The following is a 27,366-nucleotide window of genomic DNA, read 5'->3' on the forward strand; positions in this document are numbered from 1 at the left end:
AGGCAGGTCATTATACACCAAATAAGCGCTCAGTATCTTCTTAACGTCATTCTCACACGCACTTATCTTCCTGCTACTCGGCATTCCGAGATACTTCCTCAGGTACGGCGTCACCTTCAGATCCCACTTGTCGAATATTCCGGAAACTTTCTGTTTGATGGCGAGCGTGAATTCCGTTGATATGAGAGGTTCGTTCTGTTCGAGTCCGTCGATTGTCATTTCGTTGGATAACCTCTCGTTGTGGCTGTCGATTTGCGACATTAGGAGTTTTATCTGCCACACGTTGTATGTTGTCGGGTCGGTTTTCATCGTTTTTATTATCTGTAATCAGTGTTTGTTTATGTATGTAATATTATTGTGAAAATGGATGGTCCCGGTTCGACTGTGCTCATTTTTTTATATTATGTTACAAGAAATGACATGTCAATATTAGACTAATATTTATACACGATCCTTCATATATGAAATATATAATTTTATTATATACTAGCTGACCCGGCGAACTTCGTATCGCCTAACACAAACTTTATCGTATGGTATTAAAGTTCAAATTGACTTTTAAGTATTATCACAAATCTTTTGTATGGGAGTATAGAAAAGTGTTGTTTTTAGACTTTTTCAGGAAATTTAAAATTTTTTTTAGAATTTTTCTCTCCGTAAGAACCATCCTCGTACTTCAAGGAATATTTAAAAAAAAGAATTAGCGAAATCGGTCCAACCGTTCTCGAGTTTTGCGCTTAGCAACACATTCAGCGACTTATTTTTATATTATAGATTTGCTGTGTCCGCGCCTTCGTCCGCGTGGAATCTAACAAAAAAGTAATTGTTCAGGTCGCAGAGTTATAAAATAAATTTCTAATATAAAAGTAGCCTAAGTTACTTCTTATTACATCAGCTATGTGTCAGTGAAAGTCCTGTCAAAATCGGTCCAGCCATTTCAGAGATTAGCCAAAACAAACAAACAGACAGACAGACAGACAGACAGACAGACAAAGCTTGTAAAAAATGTTATTTTGTATATATACCGTGTATACATTCATATGCATTTAGTAAAAAGCGGCTTTTTTAATATTACAAATAGACACTCTAATTTTATTTATTTGTATAGATTCTCTATTGCACTAAATAATTTAATAATAGTCATTATCATATAGGCAGTTGGCAAGGGCGAACTTATCTATAAAAGAGATCTCTTCCAACCAAACCAGTAGCAGTGAGAGATGATGTGAACGCGGGCTTTTAGAGTAATTTTAATTGTACATATAGCTGTAAGGAATTTTGAGACCGATTCAATATTTAAAAAACGAAGAAATGTTATTGTCACTACATAGTATAAAACAAAGTCGCTTTCTCTGTCCCTATGTATGCTTAAATCTTTAAAACTACGCAACGGATTTTGATGCGGTTTTCTTTAATAGATAGAGTGATTGAAGAGGAAGGTTTATATGTATAATACATGAATAATATAGTAGAGGAATACTGGTATTTTACAACCGTGCGAAGCCGGAATATCCTGCTTAAAATCTGGAGCAGCCCGAGTGGGGTAGTACCTCGACCTTACAGAAAATCACAGCCAAATAATACTGATTTCAAGCAGTATTGTGTTCCTGTTGGTGAATAAGGTGGCCAGAGCTACTGGGGGGATTGGGGATTGGTTCGGCAACGCGCTTGCGATGCTTCTGGTGTTGCAGGCGTCTATAAGCTACGGTAATCTCTTACCATCAGGTGAGCCGTACGCTTGTTTGCCGACCTAATGATATTAAAAAAAAAGCCGGGGCGGGTCGCTAGTATCATACAATATTAGTCATAAAAATAAGAGTATATAAATTATACACTAGTGCAATGTGTGTGTGTCAATCGTCAGACCCGCTCGACCCGGTGTTAGTGCCACACAGCGAGTCGCCGCACCGACCTTCATGAAGGCCATCCAAATGGGCAGAGCGCAGACGATGTCCTTGAGCACGCACTCGTACACCAGCATGGCGAGCGCCTGCAGGTGGTCGCGCTCGTCGCGCGAGTACGGCCGGCACAGGCAGGCGCGCGGGGGCGGCTCGCCGCGGGGCGCGCGCCGCCGCCGCTCGCGGCAGTCGCCGCACGGCCCGCCCCGCCCGCCCTGACCGTCCCGCCCGCCCTGACCAGCCTGCCCGCCCCGCGCCGCGCCCAGGTACTGGCGCACGAAGTTCCGCACCTGCGCCCCAAGTGCACTCGTACAAACTCGATTATACATGTAATTCTAACTTTTCCTAATAGATGGCGTTATCAGTATTATACAGCACGCTTACATTTAACATACATTCAGTCGGAGCATTAGGTCGGTGGTGGTGGGTTAAGCTCTGATTTGTTTGTTACATGGGGAAATAGGCCGATGACGTGGGATTTTAGAGGCTGAAGCGTAAATCTTATTCGATTTGGTGGCATATAAAATTTGCATACTCTTGGAATATACAGTTGATGCAAAAGTTTTTTTTCTGCATCCCTCGTCCTTGACCTGTCAACGGCTGGGCTACACAAGAGTTGCGTTCCGACGATACGCGGCAGACCCACCTTGTCGTCGCCGGAGAACAGCTCGACGTCCCGCGGCGCCACGGCCCAGCCGCGCGCGCGGTCCAGCGTGAGCGCGTGCGCCAGCAGCGACAGGAAGCCGTGCGGTTGTGTTCCGACGATACGCGGCAGGCCCACCTTGTCGTCGCCGGAGAACAGCTCGACGTCCCGCGGCGCCACGGCCCAGCCGCGCGCGCGGTCCAGCGTGAGCGCGTGCGCCAGCAGCGACAGGAAGCCGTGCGGTTGTGTTCCGACGATACGCGGCAGGCCCACCTTGTCGTCGCCGGAGAACAGCTCGACGTCCCGCGGCGCCACGGCCCAGCCGCGCGCGCGGTCCAGCGTGAGCGCGTGCGCCAGCAGCGACAGGAAGCCGTGCGGGTCGGCGGCGTGCGGCAGGCGGCCGGCGCGCTGCTTCACGTCCACGCACCACGTGTACTGCAGGAACGTCCTGGCCGCGTTGCGAAGGTTTCATGTTTTTTTTTAATTAAAAAAAAAAAAAAATTGCGAAGGTTTCATATGTTATATCGTATGCAGCACTGACTATTGCGCTAGCGCTCGCCGGCTCGATACGTACATTTGTATTGGCAATATGGATGTTTGTCGTGGTCTGGGCGTTTGTGGTCGTTATTGTGTCGTTTCCGGATCCCCAACACAGAAGAAAATCCTACTGGGGCCGTTGAGTATGAAGCATTTATTTATTTATATATTTTCTACCACAACTGAAGTACCAGTCGTGAAAGTTTCTTTGCGTATAAAAGCAGCGGCAGGACACATCGTGTCCGTAATTTCGATCAGCCTCACTGAGACCTCGAGTACCTAAAGTAGTGCTGCGTTCCCGTGGTGAGTATTTAGTGATTTAGTGTTGAACAATTGTGCTCATGAGTGAAGAAGAAGAAGAAGAAGAAGAAGAAGAAGAGGAAGAAGAGGAAGAAGAGGAAGAAGAGGAAGAAGAGGAAGAAGAGGAAGAAGAGGAAGAAGAGGAAGAAGAGGAAGAAGAGGAAGAAGAGGAAGAAGAGGAAGAAGAGGAAGAAGAGGAAGAAGAGGAAGAAGAGGAAGAAGAGGAAGAAGAGGAAGAAGAGGAAGAAGAGGAAGAAGAGGAAGAAGAGGAAGAAGAGGAAGAAGAGGAAGAAGAGGAAGAAGAGGAAGAAGAGGAAGAAGAGGAAGAAGAGGAAGAAGAGGAAGAAGAGGAAGAAGAGGAAGAAGAGGAAGAAGAGGAAGAAGAGGAAGAAGAGGAAGAAGAGGAAGAAGAGGAAGAAGAGGAAGAAGAGGAAGAAGAGGAAGAAGAGGAAGAAGAGGAAGAAGAGGAAGAAGAGGAAGAAGAGGAAGAAGAGGAAGAAGAGGAAGAAGAGGAAGAAGAGGAAGAAGAGGAAGAAGAGGAAGAAGAGGAAGAAGAGGAAGAAGAGGAAGAAGAGGAAGAAGAGGAAGAAGAGGAAGAAGAGGAAGAAGAGGAAGAAGAGGAAGAAGAGGAAGAAGAGGAAGAAGAGGAAGAAGAGGAAGAAGAGGAAGAAGAGGAAGAAGAAGAAGAAGAAATTGCCTATTCAACACAAGCCTAGCGACGAACAAAGATATATTCCATCAAATGTTGTATAAAATAGTGTGACTAACATTTATTACATAACACATATCATATATATTATTACATAAAGAGCTACGGAAATCTACTATTGACGTTTATAAAAATTCCATTAATGCTTACTTGAGTTGGTCCCAGTTGTGGTCTCTGTGGAAGGTAATCGGCCAATATCTGGAGTCGTTTATTTTGACCTCCCTAAGAGTGTTCAGTTCTGGTATTATACAGGGCGCCTTCATTTCTTTCACAACGCCTTGCAAATCTATGACCTAAAAAATAAAATAATACGTAGAATAGAATTGTTGGCTATATACGACTAAACGCCTATTAGAGATAATTATTTACCTGTATATAAGCGTAGCACAATTTTCCGGTGTCGAGATCACGTGGCAGGATGAGACGGGGTTCGACAGCTAGGACGTACAAGTGGCGAAACGCTTGCAGGTGGTACCTGCCATATAACAATTTACGGGATTGTTTTGGACTAATATTATATACTACAGGCGTGTGAGAGACGGCATATGAGGGAAGGTCAACGAGATAAACCCAAGTTTATTAAGATTATTTTAAGTATATATATGCAGAAATACAGACGTCATCAGCATCCGGTAAACGGCAATTTCGTAAGAAATAACCTAAATTAAAGAAGGTTATTAGAATGCAAAGACAATCACATTGCTGAATGTACGGTAACCAGTACATATGTGTTTATTGCGAAGCCTTCATATTGCAGGTTATATTGGCAATACACATTCACATTTGCATGTACACATACAGCCATAAACCAGTGCTGAAACTGTTTATCACATTGTGACGAACAGTCTCAATCACTGGTTTGTGGCTGTTACGTTGGCGGTTGAGGGTTCTATCTCCGCCCATGGAAAACATTTGTATTGGCCGTAAAGATGTTTGCCGTGGTCTGGGCGTTTGTGCTTGCGTATTATGTGTGTTTCCGGACACCCGACATAGGAGAAAATCCTACTGGGGGCCGTGAAGTGTGATTTTTTTGTTTATTTATGATGCAGACCTATTGTCCTCGCTGTGAGTGGGGAACTTGGGGAAGAAGGCGGTGACGAGGGCAGCCACAGCTTCGGGCGAACTGGACAGCGTGCAGCGCCCGCCGCCCAGGAACAGCAGCCCTATTGTGCTGTGCACCGCCATCTGTGGGGGGGGATACATTATAATACCCAGATTATTGTCAAGTTACGACGGTATTTCACGATGGCGGTTGTAACGCGCGATTATGTGTGTGCATACGTTTAAATTTCCGCGTGCGCGCGCGGTTTTGTGTGTGTGCGTGCGTGTGCGTGTGTGTGTGTGTGTGTGTGTGTGTGTGTGTGTGTGTGTGGGCGTGTGCATGTGTGTGTGTGGGCGTGTGCATGTGTGTGTGTGGGCGTGTGCATGTGTGTGTGTGGGCGTGTGCATGTGTGTGTGTGGGCGTGTGCATGTGTGTGTGCGTTATTTCATACATGCGTGTGTGCGTATGAACGTGTGTGTGCGTGCGTTATTTCATACGTGCGTACGTACGTGTGTGTATGCGTGTGTGTGCGTTATTTCATACGTGCGTGCGTGCGTACGTACGTGTGTGTGTACGTTATTTCGAACGTGCGTGCGTACGTGTGTGTGTGTGTGTGTGTGTGTGCGTGCGTTATTTCGAACGTGCGTGCGTACGTGTGTGTGCGCGCGTGTGTGCGTGGTACCTGCGCGCCGTGCGTGAGCGGCGCGGGCGCGGGCGGCGCGGTGCGCGGCGCGGTTGGCACGCGGGCGCGCAGGCGGCGACACACGCGCAACACGTGGATGTCGCCGCGCCCCGCCATGATCTGCGGTGACACGAGGTACGGTTGTAAGAAACTTGTTTTCGAATAACGTACACCTAATCGAACATATCAATAAAAACGGTGTTTGGTTAGAGAACATACTATTATACAATTCGTTTTTTATATTACAATTTAGAAACTCCCAGAAGCTCCGTCACCTTACTCGTCATAGGAACACGACACTGCTTGCAAGCAGTACTAATTAGGTGCGAAAGTATTATTTAGCTGTGATCTTCTGTAAGATCGTGGTACCTCCCCAGTCGAGCTGCTCCAGATTTGGACCAGAATATTTCCTGCTGTGCTCTATCTCAGTAAAAATGTTAATCATTTAGTGAAAAAAAAATTAAAGAATAGAATAGAAAATAGTAGTTAAAGAAGAAAAATTAAAGAAAAGAAAATTAACGAATAGAATAGAAAATAGTAGTTAAAGAAGAAAAATTAAAGAAAAGAATAGAAAAGAGTAGTTAAAGAAGAAGTTAAAATAGGAGTAGAAGAGTAGAAGTTCGTGTCACGTGTCGTGTGTCGTGTGTCACGTGTCGTGTGTCGTGTGTCGTGTATCACGGGTCGTGTGTCACGTGTCGTGTATCACGTGTCGTGTGTCACGTGTCGTGTGTCACGTGTCGTGTGTCACGTGTCGTGTGTCACGTGTCGTGTGTCACGTGTCGTGTCGTGAGTCGAGCGCCGCGCTACCATGCCGGCGGCCAGCAGGCACACGCAGGTGCAGGCCTCCAGCGTGGAGCCGCCCGCCAGCTCGGCCAGCGGCCGCGCCGCCAGCCGCAGGAACAGCGCCACGTAGCGCAGCGCCGCGTCGCGCGCGTCCGCGCAGCCCGAGCCCGCGAAGCGCAGGCCCAGCGCGAAGCACGCGCCCGCTATGATGTTGCAGTACGCCTGGCTGCGGGCGCGCACACTCATATACGACTGTGTGACTTACCACCTTTATCACTAGGTCGGCAAACAAGCGTACGGCTCACGTGATGGTAAGAGATTACCGTAGCTTATAGACGCCTGCAACACCAGAAGCATCGAAAGCGCGTTGCCGACCCAATCCCCAATCCCCCCTAGGAGCTCTAGCCACCTTACTCACCAGCAGGAACACAATACTGCTTGAAAACAGTACTTTTTAGCTGTGATCTTCTGTAAGGTCGAGGTACTACCCCAGTCGGGCTGCTCCATATTTTGAGCAAGAAATTCCTGCTGTGCCCTACCTCAGTTAAACTCCGTACACGATCTAGGGAATGGTAACTCGTTTTACGTTTTAACTTTTTTTTTGATACGACTAGACCGGCAAAAAAGCGTACGGTTTACACGAGGAAAGCAGTTATCGTAACCTATAGACACCTGCAATACCAAATGCTTTGCCGATTTTAGACCCCATCCCCCTCCAAAGATATAAAACACAACACTGTTTGAGAAAAGTATTTGTCCAGCCAAACATCATTAACTACTAGAATAACTCTACTATGACTTGACCCTATTCACCGCAGGAACACAACACTGGTTGAAAGCAGTATTATTTATCTTCTGTGAGGTAGAGATACTTCCCCAGGTAGGCTACTTCAAATTTTGAGCAGTATATATCTTGCTGTACATTTTTTTTATCCTGGAGAAACTCTCATAGACACTCTCTGCTCAGAGTAGAGGAGAGAGTTATGTTAGACTCTTACTGACTAAAACCCCACGGTGTACCGTCACAGCGCGATTAGCAACAGTTATATTCATACGGAAGTAGAACTCAGTGGACTTACGAAACATTTCCAAACAAAGAAAAAAAATTTACTTACTTCATAGCTTCATAATCAATGTTGTCTTCTGTTGGCTTGACGAAGCAATATGGTTTGATTGTTGACGGCACTTGACTTTCAATCCATTCTTCGCTTGCTTCAATGTCATCCCAAAGCACCAAACCTATGACAGATAAAATATTATACTACAAGTTCTGTACAATTTTGGAAATATTATTAGGAGGCACAAAATTTAGTTAATGAATATATTTGGCGTATGATAATTCGAGCATCACCAAATTTTATCAAGTCCTGTATGGGTTGATGAGATATAGTTAAGTGAAGCTAGGTGAGATAAGGCGAATAGAAGTAAAGGTGAGGTGAGTTTAGTTGAGTTGAGGTGAGGTGAGGTGAGGTGAGGTGAGGTGAGGTGAGGTGAGGTGAGTTGAGGTGAGGTGATGTGAGTTGAGATGAGGTGACTTGAGGCGAAGTGAGGTGAGGTGAGGTGAAATGAAGTGAGGTGAGGTGAGGTGAGGTGAGGTGAGGTGAGGTGAGGTGAAGTGGTGTGAGGAGAGGTGAGGTGGAGTGAGGTGGGGTGGAGTGGGGTGGTGTTAGGCGAGGTGAAGGAGGTGAGGTGAGGTGAGATGAGATGAAGTGGGGTGAGGTTAGATGAGGTGAGGTGAGATGGGGTAGGGTGACGTGCGGAGAGCGAGTTAAGGTGAGGTGAGACGTGGTGCGAGGGTTGTGAGTACCGCGCGCGATGACGCGCAGCATGAGCAGGTCGGGGCGCACGAAGTCCAGCAGGTAGGCGGTGCGCGGCGGCGCCAGCCAGGCGGCCACCGCGGCGCTGCCCGAGCGCAGGAACAGCAGGCCCAGCGCCAGCGTGGCGCCCGGCGACGTCACGTCCAGGTTCAGCGTGGCGCCGCGCCGCTCCTTCGAGCCTGACCGACAGGTTGAGGCGATATCTATTTTAATTTTCTTATAAAATATAAAAGGGTGATGCGTTAGTTATATCCACAACATAGTATATTACTAATAGGCCGAGGAAAAAGTATTTTCTTATTAAAATTTGCAATAAAATCTTTTTGGTCGTATTATTTGTATCTAGCTAGTTTTGATACCGTGAAAAGGTGACATTTTAAAAATAAAATAAAATTAAAAAGTAAAAAAGTAGTTTTTTGCCACTTTAACTGTTTTTCTGTCCGCTAAAATAGGTGAATCCAACGAAGAAATTCGGTACATTTTAAAATTTTATTTGAAAAAAAAAGAGAAATAAATGGTGAAAGCATTTTTATTCAAACAATTTTGATATCAAGGATGCCTTTTTCTCTGGTCACCCAGTTACGGATAAACGTGACTGAAAACTCGACATTTTCAACAGCTAATGAGACTTAAGCAATAAATTGAGAATAAGGGGCTTTAGCCACTCAACAAAATTGAGAATTGGACTTGGAAGTCTCAATACCTCCACCACATAGCCCCGATCTTGCACGCTCAGATTTCCATATGTTTCGGTTTCTTCAGAATTATTTAGGTAGTGTAAAGTTAACTAGTGGTCGCTCAGGGGTCGAAATTCGACCACAATTAAAAAATTTAAATCCAGGAAATGAAAAAAAATATGAAAATAAAAACCTTTTTTAAAATTTTTCAATTTGACTACAGACTTTGACAATCAACAAAAGATTATTTATATGCATGTGCCAAATAGGTGTACATGGTAGTTGTGTGATGGTTTTTTTTTTATTGATTTAATATATTTTTAAGTATAATTTAAAAAAAAAAAAACTACTGGCACTACTATACCAGAGCAATTGTTAATTACCGACTTACCGGTAAAAGGCTTCGTATCCCCTCCGAGCATATAGGTCCTCAGTCGCGGTGCAATATGTGCGAGGTGTGGCGTGGTATTCCCGCTGCGGAGACAGACAAACCCTAGCGCCAGGCCAGCTGCCAGGGCATATCCTTCTCTTTCCACGCAGTTCTCTAGTTCTGGACCCGGGGGCTTTCCTAAAAGCGTGATATTTTATATTAGAATTATTATTAGTTTTAATTTGACCAATACAGAAAATGGTAATAGTTTGACAATAAAAGATACGATAGACTACGTAATAGATGCGGAGAGAACAATCAATAAAGTGTGAGTGGAATTCAAGTTGAACGGTTTTCGGTGCAGTTAAAATATTTTTACTACAATTTCCAAATATTGTTTTCAATATAGCCAATTGTTTATGGTTGGTGGTAGACTTTGTCAACCATTGGGGCGTCACGATTGCCGTTAGCGATACCGTGGCGCTCCACTATGATGTCGAGGTCACCGGTGAGTTTTAGTGAGTAGTACGGTTGGTACTCTATCTAAACTGTACCGATCTCGTCGTCGTACTCGAGCAAGGCCTGCGTGTAGTGCGTGTGCGCAGTGATGCGGTACAGCAGTTAAACCATCCCCACCACGAGGACGTATGACGTGTACATATGTACGGTACAGCAGCTCCACCACCCCCACCACCGGAACGTGTACATATGTACAGTACAGCAGCTCCACCACCCCCACCACTGGGACGCGTACATATGTACGGTACAGCAGCTCCACCACAGCCACCACCGAGACGTGTACATATGTACAGTACAGCAGCTCCACCACCCCCACCACCGGGACGTGTACATATGTGCAGTACAGCAGCTCCACCACCCCCACCACTGGGACGCGTACATATGTACGGTACAGCAGCTCCACCACAGCCACCACCGAGACGTGTACATATGTACAGTACAGCAGCTCCACCACCCCCACCACCGGGACGTGTACATATGTGCAGTACAGCAGCTCCACCAGCCCCACCCCCAGGACGTGTACGGTGTGCGGTACGTACCGATCTCGTTGAGCAGCACCTGCGCGTAGTGCGCGTGCGCGGTCCCGCGGTACAGCAGGCCCACGCCCAGCAGCGCCGCCACCAGGATGCCCTGCTGGATGTCCAGCTCGATGGACGTGGCCGGCAGCAGCGGCTCCAGGTGGATGCTCATCATCTTCGTGGCCTGCACGTCCATCGTTCCTAGAGATCATACCGACAGAATACTTAAAATTATTTCTCCGGGCCATAGCGTACCAGCGCCGATTGTGTTATATAGCTTACGATTTTCATTGAGACTTTAATGTATTGTGTGTAGTTGAAAAAGTAAATTAATATTACAATTTTGTAAATTTACAGATTAATGAGTAGAATAGGAAAAAGTATAGAAAAACACGATTAGATTTCCGTTGTGAATTTAATATTTAGGAATATAGATTTTGTTTTGACTCTTAGTGATGACTAATTTATTAAATTTAATAAGTAGAGTAATTGACCTCGGTACGTAGCCGCCAGTCCCAACAGTAAGCCGATGCTGATCATTTCATGGCATTTCACTAGATATTCATACATGTTCATGAAAGGCATGTCCTTTAGATGACCATTGAGACCCAGTGCTAGAAGAAATCCTGCGTGTTCTGATGACATGTCTTGTGTCCCCTGTAAACATTTATAATGCATGATTTACGATATCGTAATTGTTCCCTAAAATATAACTTATAAATAGTAGTCTATTCGGAAGTACAAGAATAAGTAAAAATTATTTGTAGACTTATTTACTGCAATATTTATTATTTGTATAACACCTAGGTGTTGACGGGTTAAAACTAGGGGTGTTACAAGGATTGTAAATAGAAAAACCTTATGCATCAAAGATATTTCAAGTGTATACAATTTTACAATAATACAATTTTTATAATGTAAGCGCGACATAAAAATACTAATAGCGTCATTTATTAAGAAATCTCAGAATTAAATTTAAGTTTGAGTTTATACAGTATTACTTCTTTTTTAAATAAGGTATACCAAACATCTATATAACTAATTACACAAACATTACTTCAAACTTCGAAGAGTACGTTTTGATGTAAATACCACTGAGGTAGGGCACGGCAGGAATTTCCTGCTCAAAATATGGAGCAGCCCGACTGAGGAAATACCTCGACCTTACAGAAAATCACAGCAAAATAATACTGTTTTCAAGCAGTATTGTGTTCCTGTTGGTGAGTAAGGTGACCAGAGCTCCTGGGGGGATTGGGGATTGGGTCGGCAACGTGCTTGCGATGCTTCTGGTGTTGCAGGCGTCTTTAAGCTACCTACCTACCTAGTGACATAAAAAAAATAAAAAAACAATGCGGTACCCTCGGCTTGTTGTAGACGATCCAGCTGGCGTGGATGGAGGAGCCGGAGACGGGCACGAGCGCCAGGCCGGCCGCGGCGCCGTTGTGGAAGCTCGGCCACAGCAGGCAGTGCGGGGGCGTGTCGCCGCCGCCCAGCGCCACGGCCGAGCGGCGCGGCGGCGGCCCGCGGCCCGACACGCACAGGCGCGGCGGCGCCAGCGGCTCCGTGGCCGGCGCCGGCGCGCTGCGCAGCGTCGCCATGCCCCTGCGGAGCACCGCTGTACTACCCACCCACCAGCGCGGCGCGAGAGGTCCTAGACCTGGCCGCGCCGCGCCGCCGTCCTACCCACCTACCAGCGCAGCGCGAGAGGTCCTTGACCTGGCCGCGCCGCGCCGCCGTGCTACCCATCTACTAGCGCGAGAGGTCCTTGACCCGGCCGCACCGCGCCGCCGGCCTGCCCTCCCACCGGCGGTGCGGGAGGTCCTTGACCTAACCACGCCGCGCCGCCGTGCTACCCACCTACCAGCGCGGCGCGAGAGGTCATTGACCTGGCCGCGCCGCACCGCCGTCCTACCCACCTACTGGCGCGAGAGGTCCTTGACCTGGCCGCGCCGCGCCGCCTTCCTACCCGCCCACTAGCGGCGCGGGAGGTCCTTGACCTGGCCGCGCCGCTCTACCGTACTACCCACCCACCAGCGCGGCGCGAGAGGTCCTTGACCTGGCCGTGCCGCGCCGCCGTCCTACCCACCTACCAGCGCGGCGCGGGAGGTCCTTGACCTGGCCGTGCCGCGCCGCCGTCCTACCCACCTACCAGCGCGGCGCGGGAGGTCCTTGACCTGGCCGCGCCGCGCCGCCGTACTCCCAATCAACGCAGTATAGGGCACTAGTATTATTAGGCACGGTTCTCGAGGTCATTAACTTATATATTTAACTTAACTAACTTATGTCTTAGCAGCTAGTCGTTTATTTCAGGCACTCAATTAAAATAGCTCAAATAAATTTTAAGGACAATATAATTAAAAAATATAAAATTTATTTTAAAAGTTGCTTTTTACTCTGGAAGAAGACCTTTAAAAGACCAGATGTAGAACCCTATCAAACAAGGTATTATGAATTTATTAACATACAAATTCTTAGTATACTCTCGCTAAATTGACTAAACCCCGTTAATCTAAAATAGTCTGGAAATATTATTTCGTACTTTACTTTCTAAATAATTATACACCTACATACTTATCATTATTATTTTGATGAAAAGTTATTTTAACAGTCATACCTCCCAACAGGCAATGCCATGGTTCTTGTGCTGATAGCGTATAGGTACTTCTCTTGTTCCTCAATAAAGTCATGATCAGAGACCTCAGGCCTTTGCGTGAGATTAATCGTCACTGGGATGGAGGATTGAAGTAAATTAAACACTTCTGTCATTCTGGAAAAAGAAAAAAAAGCTGAAACTACTATTTATTTTTACATAGGAGTTACTGACATTGCGACTGTAGTTTGCGGGGTCGCTGTAAAATCGATAACTTTAAAAACCACTTATACTGATGTCTGAACAGTTTTATATAAAATAGACCGTTTGTTTATTAAATTTTGTAACTTTAAGGCCTATGTTCTGATATATAAACAAGTATTCTATAAAAGTACTTTAACTTGATCCAACTCAAACAAAACACACAAGAAATACTGTAAAATTACTCACTAAAACTCTTTAAAACTTCACCGTAGCGCCATCTATTGGTATTCTATAACAACTAAATTAATTAGACAAATTCTCTTACCGGTGGTCTTTCGGATACAACAGGTTCAACAGCTTAGTATTCAAATGTTCCATGCCAGTACTGGCGTCGTCTTCATTCTTGTGAGCCGGCTCTGGTTGCGTTTGAGGTAGCTGAGTGTATGCTGTCTCTTTCTCCAAGACTTCTAGAGCTAAGGCTGTGTGAAAGAGAGAGATATAAGGTGTCAAGGTTTCAGTACACCTTATTAGATTTTTGAAATAAAAGTTCATTAGGCACGCTTAACTTGGGGAGTGAGCTGGTGAATGCGTGACGAGAGCGTTACGAAAAGTGTGATCGGGCGAGATGAACGGAAGTTGAAATAAGTTAGTGAAGATAGAAAGAGTTACGTTTCGTAAGTTTTACTTCAGTCGTGTCGTCTCGAAGCGCACTCGTTTTTTTAATTATGTAATTTAGATTTAAACATATTAGTTAAACTTTTTAGAAAATTCAGATATTTCAAAAATAATTTTAAAATGGTATTGGTAACAAACAAAACCGAATAACAGAGGGTTGATTTGCGTTTACTTTTAAACATCATGAAAGACCGATTGACTATAAAAATAAAATTCCAGCCATAAATAAAAAACTAAAAAATTTTAAAAACCAAATTTCAAAATTATTCTAAACTTATCATACTCACACTCCATATATTCATCAGTAGACTTGATAGTGTCCGCTATTTCAGTCTGCAAAGCAAGATCTTCTCTCATGACTAAATTGTATGCCTCAATTGGCCAGTCTCCTGGTGGATCGTTCTTACAGCGACTGAATATGGTCACCAGTAACAACGCTATCGCTGGCGGCAGGTTGTCTATGTCTCGAGGTGTTATGCCTAAATTAATGAGAAATGGATTAAGTATTTTTATGTCCTAAAAGGCATTTTGTTTATGATAGAAACATCCTGTAAGAGCTGATGATTATGCAGTTGACCCTCTCATTTTAATACTATCAAGAAGCACTTAATTAACATTCTATAAAAATAGTTTTGCCAATAAAATCAACTTCTTTCACTCGGTGGGGTACAGGCGGAAATCTCTTCCTCAAAATCTGGAACAGCCCGACAGACTACAGGAGTCTATATGCTATGGTAACCGCTTACCATCAGATGTACCGTACCCTTGTTACCGACCTAGTTGGTTAAAACAAAGTAACCATTATATAAATGATATCTTGAAATGTTCGGTTGTTATAGTGAGTTTTTTTCATTACAGCCTATACAGTCCACTGCTGGACATAGGCCTCAACAAGTTCACGCCAAAAAAAAAAGCGTAAATTCATGTGTTTTACCCATAGTCACCACGCTGGGCAGGCGGGTTGGTGACCGCAGGGCTGGCTTTGTCGCACCGAAGACGCTGCTGCCCGTCTACGGCCTGTGTATTTCAAAGCCAGCAGTTGGATGGTTATCCCGCCATCGGTCGGCTTCTTAAGTTCCAAGGTGGTTGTGGAACCTTGTTATCCCTTAGTCGTACCTTAGTCTTACGACACCCACGGGAAGAGAGGGGGTGGCTAAATTCTTTAGTGCCGTAGCCACACGGCACACAGTGTTACAGTGAGTAGCTTATTTTTAATATCTATAAATGTGTACAATTTAGAGCGAAGGACTCGAATCCAGATCTCAATAAATTAAAAAAAAAAAAAAAAAAAAATCAGCGGCTAGGCCGGTGGCAGACTGGCAGTGCCGCGTGCGCACTGACCGCGGTCGCACGCCAGCAGCGCGGCGGCGGGCGCGGGCGCGGGCGCGCGGGGCGGGCGCGCGCGCGGCGTGCTGCTGGCCGCGGCGCCCTCGCGCCCGCTCAGCACGCGCACGCCGGCGCTGGCGCCGCACCCCGCCGTCGCCAGGATCTAACCAGAGGGAACGCTTATTGGAACACTAAATATCTATACAAACATATAGTTCAGGAGTGAAGAATGCTATTTTTTAACCGACTTCCAAAAAAGGAGGAGGTTCTCAATTCGACTGTATTTTTTTTTTTTTTTATGTATGTTACATCAGAACTTTTGACCGGGTAGACCGATTTCGACAAATTTTGTTTTAATCGAAAGGTGGTGCGTGCCGATTGGTCCCATTTAAATTTATTTGAGATCTAACAACTACTTTTCGAGTTATATCTAATAATGCGTTTTTACTTTACGCTTTTTTCGTCGACCTACGTTGTATTATACCGCAAAACTTTCTACTGGATGTACCGATTTTGATAATTCTTTTTTTGTTGGAAAGAAAATATCCCTAGTTTAGTACTATGATAAGGAAACCAGGATCTGATGATGGGATTCCAGAGAAATCGAGGGAAACTCTTGAAAATCCGCAATAACTTTTTACTGGGTGTACCGATTTCGATGATTCTTTTTTTGTTGGAAAGAAGATATTCCTAGTTTAGTACCATGATAAGGAAACCAAGATCTGATGATGGGATCCCAGAGAAATCGAGGGAAATTCTTGAAAATCCGCAATAACTTTTTACTGGGTGTACCGATTTTAATAATTTTAAATTTAATCGAAAGCTGATGTTTGTCCTGTGGTCACATATAAATTTTATTGAGATCTAATAACTACTTTTTGAGTAATCTTTGATAACGCTTAGTTACTTGACTATTTTTTCGTCGATCTACGTTGTATTACTCGTCGATGTAATTGAAGTCGGTTTTTTTACGTTTGCGAGCAAACACAATTATTTTAATTATGCATAAAAAGTACACTAAATCAAATAAAAAAAAAAAAAAAAAACATTTCACAACTTCCATGTATTTGACACACACAACAAAGGTATTATGTATGTAAACGTTTTTTCTAAAGAAATATTTTTTTTTTTTTTACACACGCACTTTTGTTTATTATTATAGACTTTGACAACAGAACCTTAGTAATGTTCAAACAAAATCAAAATCAAAATCAAAAATAGCTTTATTCAAATAAGCTCTAAGAGCACTTTCGAATCGTCATTTTACAAATCAAAACTTTAAAAATAAATTATTATTTTTGTAAAAGTGAAGCTACCACCGATTCGGAATGTAGATTCTGCAGAGAAGAATCGGCAAGAAACTCCGCAGTTACTCTTTTGAAAATAAATATAAACTGTGTTTTAGTACAAAATTAGAAACATACAACAACGAGTTGCATGAAATACTGCGTCACTAAGTCCACACATCTTTATCAACTATGTAATCCTGCACCGAGTAATAAACTTATAATATAAATTAATTATGGTTCAATTTTGACCACTAATATACATGTATACAAGTTAAAATGGGCGTACAAATAAAAACAAACGTTTTAAGTATCAGTACTGCCAGGCAAACTGCCTGCATTACTAATTTTGTACTCAAAGTGCGGAGTTTCTTGCATAGTCATCTCTACAGAATCTATATTCTGAATTGGTGGTAGCTTCATTTATAAAAATAATAATCACTTTTAAATTTTTTATTTATATAATGACGATTCGAAAGTGCTTTTGAAGCCTATTTCAATAAAATTAATTTGATTTTATTTGAAAAAAAAAAACTCATTATGAAATAGAAAATAATACAATATTCTTTAGCATACCTCAATAATATCCCTGGACATGTTATTAACGTCTTGCATAAAAGGATAATATCCCACATCCAATTCCTTCAACATAGAATTTATATAATGGAATATATGCGGCGGCTCTGTCTGGAAATAATTCGGTTGAGTGAGTTTCTTCAAAACGGCATCACACATTTGTGACTCAGTTTCATCGTATTCCAAATTGTATTCCGTTGGAAAATCTAACCAATAGTGATTTACGTATTTATCCAAGCAAACATCTTTAGCTATTTGGTATAGAAAAGATGATAACGACAGCGAATCGCTCGCCAGCAGTGTGTTCAACTTTATATCCTCGTAAGCCAAATGGAAAGCGTAGAAAACTTGCACAGTGTACGGAAACAGTAGAGAATTCGGGTTAAACTGGGTGGGTTTCTCATCATCCTCTTGTTTTTTAGCCGTTCTGGAATGTCTTGTTTCTGCTTGGGTTTGTTGTAAATTCAGCATGCTTGCAAGAGAACTTCCCACAGTTTTATGCATTTTTGAATTTAGCAAGTATTCCCAGTCGTCTTGTGTTCCGTCACTTGATATTCTTTGTTTTTTTGTGACTACTTCGACGTGTTCGTCTTCATTTTGTCGACTTTGCGATAGTCTTTCCACGTCATAACCGATTAAAGACAGGAGAAGGTTAGAGAACATAGTCCATTCTTGTTCTGGTGTTAGATCTTGTGTTCCTGGAGCGTTTCTTACGCCGTACCACTTTATGATAACCTACAAAAAAATATATATAATTTAATAAAGAAAAGTGCAAAATGGCGCGCTCGGGTAACGCGATGCGGTAGAGCTGGCCCGCCTCCGAGCACACGCTGAGTCGCAGAGCAGTAGCGGTGTGCGCAGTGACGTCACGGAGCACTGACCTGCATGGTGACGTCTCCGGGCAGGGCGTGTGAGAGCGCGGCGCAGCAGCGCGTCACGAGCGGCGAGCAGGCGCGCTCGGGTAACGCGATGCGGTAGAGCTGGCCCGCCTCCGAGCACACACTGAGTCGCAGAGCAGTAGCGGTGTGCGCAGTGACGTCACGGAGCACTGACCTGCATGGTGACGTCTCCGGGCAGGGCGTGTGAGAGCGCGGCGCAGCAGCGCGTCACGAGCGGCGAGCAGGCGCGCTCGGGTAACGCGATGCGGTAGAGCTGGCCCGCCTCCGAGCACACACTGAGTCGCAGAGCAGTAGCGGTGTGCGCAGTGACGTCACGGAGCACTGACCTGCATGGTGACGTCTCCGGGCAGGGCGTGTGAGAGCGCGGCGCAGCAGCGCGTCACGAGCGGCGAGCAGGCGCGCTCGGGTAACGCGATGCGGTAGAGCTGGCCCGCCTCCGAGCACACGCTGAGTCTTGCCCCCGCCGCGTCACAGAGACTACGAACACCTGAAACTTTTAAGATTAATTTACTTGAAAAACTTTATCGCTGTATCCTCTGTATAGAGGATCAATTTAAGGGAATTAAACTGATCAATATAAAAACTATAATTAGTGTATTGTATAAAAGAATCTTTTAATTCTTTTTATACAACTACAAACAAGTGTGCAACAAAGCTGTGGTGGCAAACAAGCATGCGTACCGCTTACTGCTCACTGTATTGCAAGCGTATTGACCTTACCCCGACCCTCCTCAGGAACTCTGAACTACCATACTCACCCCAGATATAGAATACAGGTGGAAGTAATTCCTCAGTTTGGCTGCTCCATATACCCTGCCCCGTTTATTTTTTAATTTCAATCTAATGTTGTAAACTTACCTAAGTTTTCTTTTTGTTCTAGCCTAGAAGTCGACGAATGTGGTACTGGCGATAGAAGATGTAAGGCGGAATCGTCAAACGTATTTGTATCACAGCGAGTTGGCAACAAACTGCTACGTCTTGGAAATGGTGACTGGAAAGTAGATTGCTTCGTATATGGAGAATCTATCAGTCTAGCCAAAACACCCCCTACATGTACCTGAAAATTAACAAAGAACTAGCAATACCCCTGCGAATAATTCGCATTCGCAATCTTATTGACGTTGTTTATATAGGTAAGGCCGCCATATAAATATAATTTTAATAATTTCTATAAAATGGTATATAAATTTATGTGGAGTAATTGTGAGTTTTTTTCTAAAAAGAGAGGCAAACAAATTAACCTTAGCGTATGAATATATTAAAAAATAATTCAATTGCCATAAATTAGACAAGTTTAGTAAAAATAATCATAAAAATATTACCATGCCAACAAAGCTGTTTCCAGACTGTAGAATAATGTTTCCCAGCTCATCAATCAGCGCTATCATCTTCAAATGTTCCAAAACTACTGCATCTTTAGCCAAAATGGAGGATATTGACCCAACTATAATATTTGTTTTAGACATCTGCCCATGAGAATGAGATTTTTGTAACCTAACTATTTGTAATCTTGTGACGCCACTAACTTTTACCATGAAACACAAATAGTTTTGTCCAATCAGATCGGTGTGCAAAAATGCTTTGATGTCATTCGGACTTTCCACTGGATCTCGTCTGATTACTTGGCTGTCTGTCCAAATGTGGTCTAAACAAATATCTGGGTACAGAGGCAAGGATGGCGGTGCCTGTGTCATTGTGTTAGCCATCATAGATGTCGAACTGGCTTGACCTATCGAAGCATGAGGTGATAAGCCTTGTTGATGAAAAACATTCGCCATTGGACTATTTTGTCTTGACCGTGACGGCGTTGAGGGACCTTTCTTGGAATGGAATGGACTACCGCCCGTCCAACTTGTCGTGTTACGCAAGCTATGCATAGGACTCCCGACAAAATCACACGATTGACTAAAAACTGTTGTAGAATTTATATTTGGACACATCGCTAAACATTCTTCTCTGACAGCTTTCCTGATTTTCCACAATGAGTGTGTTTGCAATTTCCAGTCATATAATAGAATGATACTTGGATATGTGCTGACAAAGATTATTTGTAAATCTCCATCATTATAGTATTGTAGCCCTTGAGCTGATGATTTCATTAGAATAGGCGTAACTTCATCTAAAGGATGGGATAAAGAAAAACAAGTTGGTAGAGGATATTCCTGGTCGTAACCAGATATCGATTCAGCTCTTAATCTAGCGCTCATATTAAATGGAAATGTTCGAGATTTCGCATACGAACTGTTATGAGATTCATTTAACTTCAAGAATGATGCTGGCAACATGGAGTTATGTAAAACTGGAGTTGCATCTTTCTCCAAGAGAATACCATATTTCATCGGCCAAATTTTCTTAACTTGAAATGGAATGCTGGTTATATATTCTCTACCATCAATAGCGTAAACCCTCATACATTTGCTATCTATAAGTACTATAGAAGGCATGATTTTATTTTTAATATGTTCTGTAGTGTCTTCTATTTTAATATTCTTCTTCACATCGCCGATTTGTGAGTTCAAGGCGTCAATCAACATAGTGTTATTGATGTCTATGTGAAAGTCTGCAAAAGCTGCATGTTTAATGGGATTTTCTATGGTATAACAGGCTATTGTTTCTCTGTGTTCAGGTCCGGATAACTTCTTTGCGGGTGTTGAAGTTAAACCTGTGATGGACAAAATAATCATAGATTACAGTGTGAAACATGAAATAACAAAGTCCATATTATATTATAACAAGTGTGCGAAAATATAATTTAAGAAAAGAAGAATGACTACTTTAAAAAATAAATAAAAAAAAAAGTAATTTATAAATAAATACACATTTTTATTACTTTAGTATGTTTATTCATATTAAAGTTAAAATAAAAAATCAATGTGATACAAGTTGGTTCTCGTAATAAAAATATTTTTCCATTTTAACTTCTTAATATAACTAGAATATTTATAAATAAATATACTTTATCACATTCTAGATTTCCAATATCATCAAGAATTGAATGAAATATATAGTATTTATCAGTAAAGTGATCAGTTTTTAGTATTTTTAATTTTTTTTTTAATTCTTCTATTTCTTTTGTTTTAATCTTTTATTTATTTATATATTTATTTAACACTTTACAAAGCACTACACAGAAACATACACATAAAACAACATACATTACAACATACAACATAAATTACATTTTTTATTGTTGTTAATTTACTTAATTGTAAAACACTATCTTAAGTTCTTGCCATATGTATGTTATTTATGTATGTTATTAGTGTATGCTAGTTAGGTTAATGTAGTTATCACCTAATAATTAAAGTTACACTCAGACTCTACTGTTGTTGTATAGGTATGTACTTGAAATATGGTGTATACTTTGTTGGTGATCTATAAATAAATAAATAAATAAAGAATAATATCAAAAATCTTAATTGTAATAGTTCGTATGCTTTTTTGTTTACTAACTTTTGTCAGTTTATTTATTTATAGGAACTTTAGGTGCAAAACTATCAAAAGCCAAAAGAGAAAAATTTGAAATCGTATTTACTGATTATTGATTAAAATTTGGAAATATTCTGTAACTAATTTCTAAACTTCCCGATTTTATATGGAATAAATTATTTTATATTTATAGGTAAGATAAAATATTTATTATTTATATAAATAAGAGAAATGGCGGTAGATAATATTTGGACAAATCTGGAGATCTTAAATTATAATAGTCCTACTTTCAAGTACTGTTGTGTTCCTGTGGCGAGTAAGGTGGCCAGAGCTCTTGGACAAGGTTAGATGTAGGGTCTTCAACAAGCTTGCAATGCTTCTTGTATTGTTGTTTTTTTTCTACTTTTTTTTTTTTAATATCGCAGGGTAACCCATTTACGGGTGATATCCAGGATGCCCGGGTAGACATTCCTAGACTGTATGTCGGCTTCAACACTTGGGGGTGCCTTCAGCCGCTGCCGCCCGTTCGCGTTAAGTTTGCCGCTGGCGATATGACGTCACTCGAAGCGTAGCGTCAGCAAAAAATAAAATAAAAAACATTTAAAATATTTTCTATTTATTATTATTTAAAAAAAAATGTTTATAACGGTAAAATTAGTAATATAAATAATTTAATCACTAACTAAGGCGTTTAATCACTAATTTCCATTGATACAATACCAGATATTTCACTCTCACTGTCACTAAAAATTGAGTCCATATCACTCTCTGAATCTGCCCCCACTGAAATTATAAGTTCTCTCTCGTTTAATTCTTGCAGCCGATCACTTTCCCAATATTGCTGTCGTAATCTTTCAACATGGTTAATTTCTCTCTTCCAATCATCTTCAGATATACTTTTTATAGCATCGCGAGTTAACTTCTCTATTTCTTTTTCAGATTGTGATACGTTTTTGTCAGCCACTCGCTGTTTCATAAGATTCCAAATGTACTCGATCGGATTCAAATGACATTGATTGGTAGCCGTAATACTTCGTGACCATGACTTTTAATTAATTCATCTATCTCATATTTTTAAGGTGGCGCGTTCTGTTTTATTAGACAGTACAGCTCAGGATTCGTAAAATCTTCTTGGAAGTCAATGATCCTTTCGCGTAACCAATTTTTCATTTCCCTTAAGGAATTTGAGTTTGGCAGTCTGTCAATCTGCTTACAATGGTATGGTGCATTGTCAAGAACAATAATCGAATTAGGCGGCAGATTTGGCAAGAGTTTCTCCTTTAAACATTTGGTGAAATTTTTATTATCCATTTCATCGTGGTAATATCCACTTTTACCTTTACATTTATACAATAGCTCTGCGTTTTGGATAAAGCCATTGTCACCTCCAGCATGCACAATTATCCAGCGCTGCCCAGGATTATGGTTTTTTTTTTTACACTTGCATCAGTAGAGTTTTGCCAACATTTAGCCACGGTATAGTGACTGTGTATCCACGTTTCATCTAAGTACAACACTGTTTTTTTTCCGCTCCGAGTTCGTCATTTTGCCGCAGTCGTCGTAAATACCTTGCCCTCCAGGCAGCAATATCTGGGTTTTGTATCAAAAAATCGCGAACCTTACATTTTATAAACTTATAGCCCAGCTTCTCCTTTAATATTTTCCATGAGGTGGTTTTTTTTTTGCCCAGAAAAATTTAATTCCGCCTTTGCAGCGGCTAGACTTTTCGCAGGGTAGGTATTTCTTTTTTCACAGTATAAAAGCTGTTTATAATATTTCTTATAGCGCAAATCATAAAATCATCAATTTCTAATGTTGATTTCTTTGCCTTTTCTTTACGTGGAGTCGAAAGTTTAATAACTTCTGTACTCGTACTTGCACCAGCTTCTGACGATGCTGACGCTACTTTTTTGACCTCTTGTTTTATGTTTCGTAACGTGCGTTCTGATATACCAGTCGCCATTGCCGTGCGTTTCATAGCTTGATCGACGGATATTATGTGAGAACGGTTTTTCTTCTCATTTTCGAAATAAATCATAACCTTTAACAACATATTTCGTACATCACTTCTTAAAGTTTTGCCTTTACCCATAAAAAAAGACAGATTTAACAAGGCGAAAAACTACGAAATATCACAAAAAAATTTTTAATAATTAATACGCGCTCATGCGATGTCTTTGCCAACGATACTGAGAGGGCGATTCAGGGACGCGGTAAGCGGCTGGGTAGGGACATTCCACGGACCGGCAAACTTAGCGCGAACGGATAGTACTATCAGGTGGGCCCGACGCTTGTTTGCAGACCTAGTCATATAAAACAGCCAACAAGCTGCCAGCACCACCTGATGGTAAATGGCCACTGATGCCAATGGACATCTGCAACATTAAGGATGTTGCAGATGCATATATGGCCTACTTTATACGTAAACCAAAAATAACACCTCAAACAAAAGCTTATATATATATATATATATATATATATATATATATCTTACTAGCCTACCTGTCGAACTTCGTACCACCTTATATTTTTTCTTGAATATAATAGTTATATATATAGAAATAAAATATAGCCTATATTTTAAGTTGAATCAAACTGCATACGGTAACAAATTTGATTAAAATCAGTTAAGTAGTTTAAAAGTCTATCGCGGACAAAGAACGTGGCGCGTAATTTATATATATTAAGATAATAGTTAAGAATTGAAAAGAGTAATAAAAAAACAATTACCTTTTGACCAAACAGCGGTGCATCCTTTCACGTACAATTCCTCCTCATAAAAGCAATCAGTTTTAGGATTTAACGGTCGCCTTCTCAGTCTTTTATTTTGAGCACAATTTAAATTAAACTTCTTTGACATATTACTGGAACTGTTGGCGCTGCCACCTCTGGACGTACCGGCAGAAGCTAGATCGTCTTTTCTTAAGCCGCTAAGTATCTCAGACTTAATTGAAACATTAAAGTCTGGTTTTAAACGACTTGGCGGTCGGAAGGAATCTAAATAATCAAATCTTTGCTCCTTTTGAGAATCTTCTGAATCGTCTGCTTCATCTGAAAATAGTTAATTAACAATTTACAAATTCCCAAAAACATCAAATATAGGTATGCAATGGTACAAAACTAAAATTTGATAAATCTGTCTGTCTAGCCACCTTTCTTTTAAATAATGTGTATATTATTAGTAACAAGATCATTCAAGTGTAGGTTGTTGTGTTCAAGTGTTTCAAAATTTTCCAACAAAACAAGCACAACAGTATATTTTAACTGTTTTTAAGAAACATTGCAAGCATTAAATAGTGACAAAGTTGGCAACGTGAAGGGTCTGCTAGGCTTCCTCAAGGAACTAGGCTGGCACGAATAGTGTCCACAGCCAATCAAGCAAAATAGGCACATTAAGACGTCGAGTTGCGGAAAACAGCCCGTGTTTATCAACATCAACATCAACATCAACATCATAGAGACAAAGTTCTAATTATAAATAAATTAGCGTCCCGCGCCGGCTTCGGACGGGTGCAAAAACTATCAGTGATACTCTACTAGGTTATGCATGTATTTTATATAATTATAAACCTTTCTCTGTAATCACTCTATTTACTAAAGAAAGCCACATCAAAATCCGTTGCATAGTTTTAAAGATCTAAGCATACAGACGTTGACGTTAGACGTTGTTTTATATATTATATTATACTATGTAAAGATAAGATTAGACTGCAATTAACATTAACTCACCATTAGCTCTGTAAAACACCTCACGTATGCACCACCACTCCTGTTCAGCTTTACTCTCCAATACACTCTCATCTTTTATGCCAAAGTTGGACAATTTGTACAATAGAGAATTTTCTGACACGGACGCATTATGACCCTTGTTGTAAATCTGACATGGGTGCTTGGATAACACCGTTCTTCCATGTGGAACAAACTCCTACGATTTGAATATTAGTTTACAAATAAATGAAACTCAGAATTTAATCACATTCAGCCTATAACATCTCACTGTTGGGCATAGGCTTTGTTCTCCATATAGGAGAAGAATTTAACATATTTAATCAACGTACTGTGTGGCTATGGTACTAAAGAATATAGCCACCCCCTCTCTTCCCGTGGGTGTCGTAAAAGGCGACTAAGGGATAACACAGTTCCACTACCACCTTGGAACTTAAAAAGCCGACCGATGGCGGGATAACCATCCAACTGCTGGCTTTGAAATACACAGGCCGAAGACGGGCAGCAGCGTCTTCGGTGCGACAAAGCCAGCCCTGCGGTCACCAACCCGCCTGCCCAGCGTAGTGACTATGGGCAAAACACATGAGTTCATGTTATTTTTGGCGTAAACTTATAGAGGCCTATGTCCAGCAGTGGACTGTATAGGCTGTAATGAATCAACTTTTATCATACAGCACTGTGATGTTTTAAGGACAGTGATAAAAAAGTAATAATAGAATCGCTGCCTTAACAGCTGCAAGTACAGTTTTTAGGATTTTTAAAAAAACAATAGGTGAAAGCTATTTATTAATTGATTTTTTACGAAACAGTTCAACTAGTGAACACGTGCAAGCAATAAATTCAGAAAAATTTATGTTTTGAACATACATAAAAAAAAAAAAAAATATCTCTGCAATCAGCCACTTTCTATAGATTTGTAGTACTATACATGTGTTGTATGGAGTGTCAAATGTATTGAATTGACTACTCCTATGAACGATACAGCTTTGCCGCAGTTATTTTAATTAGAAGCCAGTCTATGCCTATTAAGCCTATAGATATTAATGTTATTGTGTAGCATGGATATAGCCACTTCATTTTTATGTTCTTCTAGTCTTTTTCTTTACTTTTTACATGATTTATTGACCTTCTCTAGAATGGTGGGTATTTCAGTATAATCATTTATTTCCTTACTGTTAATAAACCATGGTGCAATTGTTAAGATCTTAAATGTTTTATTTTAAAAACATTGTAATATTTCAATATTCAAGTGACTAGTGGTGCCCCTACTAACTTCAAATAACTTTATACTATAGTTTATGTTATAAAGTTTCTTAAAACATTTCTTTAACTACCTCAGGGCAATAATGAATTTTTAGTTCAAATTACTGAGTGTGTATTTTAAGTAATAGAGATTTTGGGCTTTAAGAGTAAGGAAATAGATTATTTTGTGAAATTGTAGAGGTTTTAATATTATTAAGGTTCTACTGTAATAAAAATATAATTATTAATATATGGTTTTACACAATAAAATTAAATAAGAAAAATTTGTATGTTTATGACTTCCTCAGAACACTTTCGAGTCTAAGGGATTTTTTTTATTTAATCGTTTAGTATTGGAATAAGTTATTAAAGAAGTAATAAATTGCGTTGGCGGTTGCGGGTCCGATCCCTGGATATGACAAACATTTGTATTGGCCATACAGGTCTTTGCCATGGTCTGGGTGTTTGTGCAGTCCTTGTAGGTCTCCCCACCGTGCCTCAGAGAGCACGTTAAGCCGTCGGTCCCGGTTGTTATCATATACACCTGATAGCGATCGTAACGCATAGTAGGGAATATATCCGCCAACCCGCATTGGAGCAGCGTGGTGGATTAGGCTCTGATCATTCTCCTACATGGGGAAAGAGGCCTATGCCCAGTAGTGGGATATTACAGGCTGAAGCGGAAGTAATAAATGTGTTATCAAAACACCAATCAGTAAAAAGGTTATCATCAAAATTATAAATACTAACCAGTGGTTCAGAAGCGGCGATCATTGTTTCCACATCCAGATTTGAAATATTATTATATTAATACTTCCACGTGAGCGTACAATTATTTCTAACAACAAATTAAAGCTACTTCAGTGTTTATTTCACTAATAAATAGCTGTTGTTGCCTACAGAAATGCCGATAGATAA

At 41.4% G+C, this 27,366-nt stretch overlaps 1 protein-coding gene across 1 annotated transcript; it reads right to left on the bottom strand.

Annotated features, from left to right (window-relative positions):
* LOC123660886 (anaphase-promoting complex subunit 1) lies at positions 1-27,366 on the bottom strand (the record flags this gene model as incomplete). The annotated part of the gene is made up of 25 exons (XM_045595909.1): positions 27,199-27,366; positions 25,210-25,405; positions 24,211-24,531; positions 19,374-20,713; positions 18,910-19,108; positions 18,378-18,538; positions 17,153-17,887; positions 15,306-15,453; positions 14,252-14,443; positions 13,615-13,768; positions 13,110-13,262; positions 11,854-12,097; positions 10,990-11,152; positions 10,517-10,696; positions 9,472-9,656; positions 8,402-8,627; positions 7,710-7,833; positions 6,619-6,820; positions 5,812-5,931; positions 5,139-5,272; positions 4,457-4,562; positions 4,238-4,380; positions 2,815-2,989; positions 1,913-2,188; positions 1-321 (listed from the first exon to the last, which is right to left on the bottom strand). Coding segments are annotated over exons 1-25 (6,222 nt in total), but the record flags the coding sequence as incomplete, so codon positions are not given.

This window comes from Melitaea cinxia, chromosome 16 (genome assembly GCF_905220565.1).
Source record: "Melitaea cinxia chromosome 16, ilMelCinx1.1, whole genome shotgun sequence".
NCBI classification, from domain to species: Eukaryota; Metazoa; Arthropoda; class Insecta; order Lepidoptera; family Nymphalidae; genus Melitaea; species Melitaea cinxia.